At 40.8% G+C, this 8531-nt stretch overlaps 1 protein-coding gene across 1 annotated transcript; it reads right to left on the bottom strand.

Annotated features, from left to right (window-relative positions):
* Positions 1-272: 272 nt before the first annotated feature.
* On the bottom strand, positions 273-1143 carry LOC114916611 (uncharacterized). Its single transcript, XM_029273717.2, has 3 exons — positions 864-1143; positions 579-784; positions 273-497 (listed from the first exon to the last, which is right to left on the bottom strand). Exons 1-3 carry the CDS (start codon positions 1140-1142, stop codon positions 275-277), a joined length of 708 nt encoding a protein of 235 aa, XP_029129550.2. The 5' UTR covers position 1143; the 3' UTR covers positions 273-274.
* Between the last annotated feature and the right edge of the window lie 7388 nt (positions 1144-8531).

Genomic DNA, 8531 nt, shown 5'->3' with positions numbered 1-8531 from the left:
TTGTTTGCCTCCTTCCAGGGTTGAAGTCGGCCCCTCAACTTGGCCAGGTCCTCCTGCTACTTGGCCAAATCCTCCCGCTGTTGGCCCCACTTGGGCTTCCAATGGCCCATTATGCCCATAACCCTCTACAGAAGGACCTAGGCCGCATCAAAATTCTCTTCGGGACCGGCCCTGTCTATCAACCCCTGGTCCTCGGAGCTCAACGAACCCTGAGGGTAGAACTTCTCCCCGGTCACCCCCGCGCTCCACAGCGAATTCATGTCGGCGGAGGCGCTCACGTGGTCCAGCCGCACTTTGGAAAGACCCTTCCTGAAACGGTGAGCCAGATATCGGCTCCGGGAAGCCTCCTGCGACGAGACAAGCGGCGGCGCCGAAGCGGCAACCGCGGACGGAGGAACCTCATGACTAGGACCTCCTCCACGAGCCTCAGCAGAGACAGAAGCCGACGTCCCTTGCTCGGCATCCAGAAAGTCCACAATGGGGACCCCCGACCTTGCCTGCAAAAATCAGCCCCATGTCAAAAATAAACAAGGCGACATACGGGGAATCACAAAATCAAGTAAACAAACACTACCTACCTCAGCAGCTTGGGCGACCCGCTCGACAGCCTGCGTCGCCGCCTCAGGGGCATTTCCTGCCTGCAAAAATGGCCCCAGGTCAAGCGACCAGAAAGCATAATAAAAGGATTAACGAAAAACCCAAGAAATAGGATACTCGCCACCTCGGCAACTCGAGCAACTTCCTCAACAGCCTGGTCTCCCACCTCGGCAGCGGTCGCCCCGACCTGCGAAAAGATACACTCCGCCTCAATAAACCAAACAAAGTCAGCACAAAAGACACGTATAAAGAGATAGGACACTCACCTCAGCGGCCTGCACAGTAGGCTCAACAATCTGAGCCACCTCCTCAAAGGCCACCTGGGGCGGTGGACTCTCGGTGAGATCCACTACATCAGCATCGGCGGCCTTGGAGGCCACCTCCTCGGCGCCCGCAAAGGCAGAAGTCCCCCCAACCTCCCTCGCTCCCCTCTTCCTTTTTTGGCTAGCCTGTAGAGGGGAAACATCCTCCTCTTGGGGCTCGGGGACCTCGAGTTCTGTGACATTGTAGCGATGCTTAAGCTCGCGCCACAAATTCTTCCCCATGATACCTACAAGCAAGAAGCAAAACAAATCAGCAAAAGAAAGCTACACAAACCCCAAGCCACCAAAAAAACAAACAAAATACTCACTCTCCAAGACCCTCTCCCTGTATGCCAAGTTCGCAAGCGACAGAACGAGCTTGCAATCCAGCGGGCGAGGAAGCGCAACAAGGTTGTCGATAGCGGCCACCTCCGAGGCCGTTACTTTCACCTGGCCTACCCCGTGAAACCTAGACGGCTTGGGGCACCAGTAGAAAGGGAATTTCGGCAGCCCGCCGAAGTAAAACGCCTCATCCTCCATGGGGTCAACATCCACAAGAGCAACCCCGAAAAACTCTTGCTTGAAATTTTTATACGACTGGGAGTAGGGGGTAAACAAACCCCCATCCCTACTCCCATTCAAGGACAGAATGCCATATGGCGGAACGCCTAACTTCAACTGATAAAAATGAAGAAAGACAGGAAGGGATACCTCTATCCCCAAAACTGTACACGGGACTTGAAAAGCCCTCAAGAAACCCCAACTATTGGGGTGCAACTGGCAAGGAGCCGCGTTGACATGGTTCCAAAAATCACACTCAAACTGAGTGAAAGGAAGACAGACGCCTAAATCCCTAAAGAAACAATAGTACATATAGAAATGGGGAGAATCGGTAGACTTCCCCATGTACACACCCTCACCAGCCTGACAGGGTTCAAGCCGGATCATTCGGGAGATAGAAGGGTCGCAAACCCTGCACGACCTTACGACCCTATTGACCTCAAGAAAGGTCTGAAAGACACTTTGGACGCCCCCCACCTCGCACTTGACCCAGTCATAGCCAGGAATGCCCGGCTCCGGGCCCCGGGGCGGATCCCTCTTTTCGGCGGCGGCTTTCCCGGTAGCCACCGCCTTACCACGAGCCTTGCCCTGAGAAGGCGCAGAAGAACCGACACCACTTCCCCCAGCCATGAAAAAGACAAGAAAGACTTAAAGAAGGTTGGGGAAGAGGGAAAAAGAAGACTGTAGAAAGGAAGTACCTGGTACTCTCCCTCAAAAATCAACCCTAGTAGTGACTGGGTTACCGGAAACGGTGGCAGAAACGGAGAAGACGGAGACGGAAGACAAGCAGAAAAGCGAGAGCAACGGCGTGCACAAGAAGCCACAAGAATGGAAAAGAGCAAAGTGAAAAAGGCCAAGAAGCGCGAGTGAGAGAAAAGAAAAAACTCTCCCCCAGAATTTCAAAACGGTCACGACACCTGTCACCCAGGGGACACGCCTGACCACGCATTAAATGAGACCCATTATGATAGAGGAAGCCATCATTGGATAACCATCATAACCACTAACGTACCGACCTCGCGTTTCGAAATACGAAACGACTTTTGCACGCGTGGCATCTTGACAGGCGGACATACGCGAAGGGTCACTTCCCCCTGGCGAGCTCGGTCTTAACTCCTCGACCTACGGTCTTTAGAGCTCGGGGGGCTAGTGTACTGACCGTACCGCGAAGCCGAGCTCCGAGCTCGGCATCACAGTGCAAGATGATCTCGGGCACGTGTCATACGACGTCAGCTCGACATTCAGGTGAATCACAACTGATTCCCGAGAATCTCGCCCATACGAGATCCATTATCTAATCACTGATTACTGAAGATCTCGCCCCAGACGAGAGCCGCTATCATATCTTATCTCAGGCCCAGAGCCCAAAGCAACCCTAATCCACTCCAAGGTATGTGCATTACTTATACGAGACTATTAATCATACAAACCCTAACTTTAGCATCGAAGTCTCTTTTGCAGGTACCACCCCCATCTTGGAGCATCAATGTACCAGTGAAGAAGGCTCACCAATCTTACGTGAAAGATCGTCCCTACGACAAATTCCGGTAAGAACAATAGGCATTTCACTTTTCCAAAGTTTTAATCAAAGCATTACCAAATATAGCTAGACATTTTCTTATTCAGGCAAGAAAAAACAAAATTACAACTAAATATTCATTTATAGTTAAGTCGCTTTAAGCATAAAAAAAGTATTATTTTTCAAACAAATCTCTTCAAGCTCAACTTTAATGGTTATGAAAGTTACACAAATATTGTGTTCGTCTCAATTAGATGTTATATAACCAATACAAAGCAATAAGCGTTAACAAGAAAGAATAAATTTGCAAAGAGTATGTTTTTGTATAAATGTATTTATATCTATTCATTCATTCTTTCTTGTGTTTTGAACCTTCTTATATAGTAGCTTGGAGAAGATGACCGTTGCAACATTTTGAGTCCAGCTCACAAGTTTGTTTTGTCTGTCTTCATAGTCTTTTTTTGTGATGACAAGTGACCGTTCGACTCATTTAATGCAAATATTAAATCCATTTAACCAAATAGTACCTCTTATTTAATCAATGAAGTTACTTATCAACTTTTCATAATAAACGAAACTTGTAGAAGCAATGTCAGTGTAGAACAACTATAACAATGACTTTATATATTTTTCTTCGTGATTTTAGGGATCTTAGTTTTGACGAAAAATATGGTTCTTCTCTTTAATAAATTTGTGAGTTCCAAGATGATTTTCTGGTTCAATCTGTTAAGGAAGGAAATATTTAATACAAACTTTGTCATTAATCTCAATAAATAATAAACATTCAATGTATTTGAGATAGACTATATGTTTTATCTGATTTATAACATCTCAAAAACAATTTATATCTTACACTTCATTTGATAAGATTTTCAAAGATATTCTTTAAATACATTTTTGCAGACATTTTTTCTTTATAAAAATACTTTGTTTATTAGCAATAAAACTCAGGGTTCAAGGAACCTAAGATTGTCTTTTAACTTAACATAGAGCCAGTGTTAAAAAGAGAGCAAGTTGCTAAAGAATCTATCTCCACCCATACCCAATTGTCAAGTGTGCTCCATGATTGTAACAATGGCCCAAATTTCAGTTGCTGTGATGGTACAACCTTCCAATCTTTTGCAAAACTGTGAAATCCAACTACCACTTGCATCCTTGAGAACCACACAAGTAGACTGATTCCCAACCCTCCTAATGGACCCACGGCTCACCCATATTATATTTAACCCAATCTGACGGGGATAAATTCCAAGAGACTCTTTTATCCTCCATCCTTCTACTTCTATGGTAATCAAGCCCTATAGTGATTTCCACTTCCAACTATATGAATTTAGCCTTATGAACAACTACTTCCCAATTCCAAGTAGAGCCCGAGGATATAAACTCATTCTAGCAATCCAAATCTACCAAATGGTAATGCCAAAAAGATATGTCCACACTTTGGAACTGTGAGATAAGTTTCTCATAATCTAGTCAGTATAATTGTAGTTAAAGAAATCCCTCAAATGGATCCCATAGTTCACCCTAATGAATCTTATAGATGTTTAACATGATGGTAATCTCTAAGAGCATAACAAGTGGATTTGGCATGACTGCAACAAAGAGGACAAGTATCCACTTTTGCCAACCCACATAAAGCTCTTTTCACATTTGTTTTCAAACCATGGCGAAGAACAACCCATATGAAATGTTTTATACGTTGCAGGCCCTGCTAAACCTAGATCTTTCTCCAATCAATTTCAGGAGGACTCATATTCAACCTCCAAGAATGACAATCATCCCCATATTGAAGTTAGGGAAAGGGGATAAGCCTCGATTTCTTCAAGGTGAGAAGACGAAATGAAGGAACTAAACCGGGCTACCTCCTAGAAACCATCTCCACCTACATACTCCACCACCTTACAATTATACACATGAAGAGGGGGAGGGTAAATAACCACTAAAATAAGAGCAACACTCGAAAAGAGCCACTTATCAAGCCAAACGTACACACTCAAACCATTCTGAATGACCCATCTAGTATTGTCAACCACCTGATTCCAAATGGCCACGAATCCTTTCCATACCTGAGAATCCCAACTCCTACCTTTGACCTCTAGAAGCATCTTATTCCCACACCCATACTTAGGACGAATAATTTGCACCCAAAAGAGCACGAGGATTAGAAATTAATTCCTACGCAATTTTCATCATGAATGCCATGTTAAACATATGAATATTAAGGAAATCTAGATCACCCTCATGCTTATCTCTATAGAAAGATTCCCAAGGAATGGTATGCCACCCCCTCCCAAGCCTATTATTGTTCCAAATGAAACGTCTTTGCATATTTTCAAGATTTCAACAAATGTTTTTAAGGATCAAAATAAACTGTATAGTGTATGCATGCATGGCTTGGATCACACTCTATGTAAAGGTGACTCGATCAGATAGAGCAAGGTGGTTAGCTTTCTAATTAGATAAATGATAGTCAATAAGATGTTGATAAGAGCTCCTCTTCTTCCTAGTATGCGAGGAGGGGATTCCTATGTATTTCTTAAGGTCAATTGTCATCTTGAAGTCCCCCTAAAGCAATCAACTCAGCGCTGATATTTTGGTTAACCCCTTTAGAGAAAAAAAAAACCATTGTTTTGGTGTTACTAACTTGAGTTCCAACAACTTTAACAAAGAGACTTAGGCCTTGAGGATTCCTTCCATCGAGTCCAAGAAGGTTCCCTAAACAAAAGTAGATTGTCAACCAAAAAACAAATGGGAAAGGTGGATCCCCCTTTAGCTAGAATAAGGGGTTTCTATGTCTTCTTATCCAACTCTACTTGCAACAGATGGGATAGACGCCCCATGCACAACACAAAAATGTAAGGAGATAATAGATCTTCGTACTGAAGATGTTGTTAGGGCTAAACGGTGTCTACACAAAAGAGATAGAGGACAAACAATGAAAAATCATATCAATGAAATTTTCATCAAACCCTAGATCACGAAAGGTACTACAACAAAAGACCACTTGACACTATTGTAGGCCTTCTCCAAATCAACTTTAATGACCATGTACCTATTCCTCCATTTGGTCCTCTAGATGGTATGGCATGCCCCATGAGCCAGGATCAATTATCACAACCTTGCCTTTTAGGAATGAACCTAATTTGCTTAGGAGAGACCAATCTAGTCATAAACAGTTTTAGTCGTGAAGCCACAATCTTCGTTAATGCCTTGTAAATAACATTACATAAGTTAGTCACGAATTGTCATTAGGTGCTTATTTTTTTAGATAAGCACGATATTGATATTGTTGAGACCTTCAAAAGATCGAGGCTTAGAGAAAGCCTTGCAAACATGATAGCACATTGATTCCCCAACCTTGTCCCTACAAAGGGTGTAAGCTATCAGGACTCGAGGCTTTAAAAGCACCCATACTTAAAATAGTTGTTTTCACTTCCTCATCCTGTGGTGTTGCTTGAATCAAATTTATTTCTTGTGTCACTCTATGGAGTAGGAATCTTCAACCCATTCCTCAAGCCTCTACAAAGTATGAGGCTCTGTTTTGAGATAACATTCCCAACCTATTACCAATCATGGATAAAATACCCACATCATAGAACTCTAAAGGCAAACATGAAACGCTCACCCAAACAACAACCTTCCTAAACTCATTCTTTGTAGGCTTAAAACCCAAGTGCCACCTTTGCACCATCAGATAGTGCCCTAAGATGAGTTGCGAATCGTCATTGATGACAAATTAGACATCTACCCATTTTACGAAGTGAACCAAGGTCTAGTTAATCGAGTCTTGAGATGTCTCTATCCTATGTGTTTTTCAAGAAGCTTCACTATCATTAATCATTTTCAAGGTTGGCAAGTCCTCCTCACCTCTTATTTTGAGACCCTCACATTGGGGCAAAGTGGTTGTCTACTACCCTCATCAAGTTCTTCAAAAGTAAGAAACTCCTTGTCAATGTCTTCTTCCAACATAAAGTCTTTTTCGATGTCCATACTCTGAGATGCGGAGCCCTCATTAACCTCGCTAATAATATCCTTAAACGAAACTATTACTCGCTTCAAAGCCTCACCCACAATGGTAGGAAAGGAAGCATTTTTCCCCATAAAGTTAGAAACTTTTGATGTTCTTGTCGAAGACCCTAACCCATGGTTGTGAACTTGCCCCCGGTACCATTGCTCAATGCCTGAATGTTTCACCCTAGGATGACTCCTTACCAACAAGTCTCATTCCTCACTAGTGAGCTCTTCACCGGTCCTAGTAGACACGTTCACATTTGTCATCACTCCTCAAATAAGTTTTTATGCCTAAGCGATGTCTCTATTTAATAATGAAATAGCTAATATTAACCCTGAACCATATATTCTTGTACGATAAAACCTTTAGTCAAATACAGATTAAAAATAATAAATAAATGAATTTTATGAAATAGTATTAGCAACACATATATGCATAGTTTTAAAAACCAAATCGATCATCAAACCGGTTAGGGTATTGAGTCAGTGGGCCAAAGGTTGAACCAGCGGGTCACCAATTGAACTGCATGGCCTAGTTTTTATTAATTTTTTTAAAAAAAAATTCATGTTAAATATATTTTATACTTATAAATTTTAATAAATTCATATCCTATTTTAAATTTCAATATTCATCTTATTTAAAATTATCTTTATTTTTATTTTGTATAAAGAAATACATAAAAAAAAATTATATGTTAAACTATATATTAATACAAATTAAAAATATAAATAATATATATATATATAATATGTTTGCAATTAATATCACAAAATAAAATATGTAATATCTACATAGTATTAAATATATAATTTAAAATTAATAATATGTTATAAAAGTTACTTAAGTTGCATATATTACAAATAAATACATTAGAACAAGTAGTCATCGATATGTTTAATAAGACTCTTTGTTATTCCATTAAAAGATTCAATTCTCATTGTTATTTTTGTGATTTGTAATCTCTTAAAAAAAATATTAAAAAAAACATTTGTGATTGAACCGGTTTGATCCACCAGTTCACTAGTCGAACCAAAAAATTGACCGGTTCAATCCGGTTTGAAACAGGTCAAATACATAACCGATCCAACTTAAGATTCAGATCGACTGGACCACCAGTTCCCGATTCAACCAGTACGCGGCCGGCTGGTCCGATCCGATTTTTGAAACACTACATATATGCCATAATTTTTTAATCAATATCCTTTTAATTTTTTTTATTTAATATGTTGGTAATACTAATAAAATTTGATTACTTTTAATTTCTTGATCAACACTAAATCTATTAGTGTAGGATAGAGTAAATAATTCATAATTCTATTAAAAAATCACCTTAAAAAAATCATGTCTTGTTTTAATCTACACTTATGAAGAAAAATAAATAAAGAATCCGATAGAACCAAGCCATGAACATGACTGCTCATCCATTGTCACAGGCGACACTGGTGATCATTAAAAAAAAAAATAAAAAAAAAAAGTAACACTCAACATTGGTTACATAACCCGTGTTAAGAAATTAAAGAACAGTAAAAATCAATCCGTG

This window comes from Cajanus cajan, chromosome 7 (genome assembly GCF_000230855.2).
Source record: "Cajanus cajan strain Asha chromosome 7, NIPB_CcT2T_4, whole genome shotgun sequence".
In the NCBI taxonomy this organism is placed as follows: domain Eukaryota; kingdom Viridiplantae; phylum Streptophyta; class Magnoliopsida; order Fabales; family Fabaceae; genus Cajanus; species Cajanus cajan.
The sequence above is the reverse complement of the archived record's forward strand: the minus strand, read 5'-3'. Positions and strand labels throughout refer to the sequence as shown.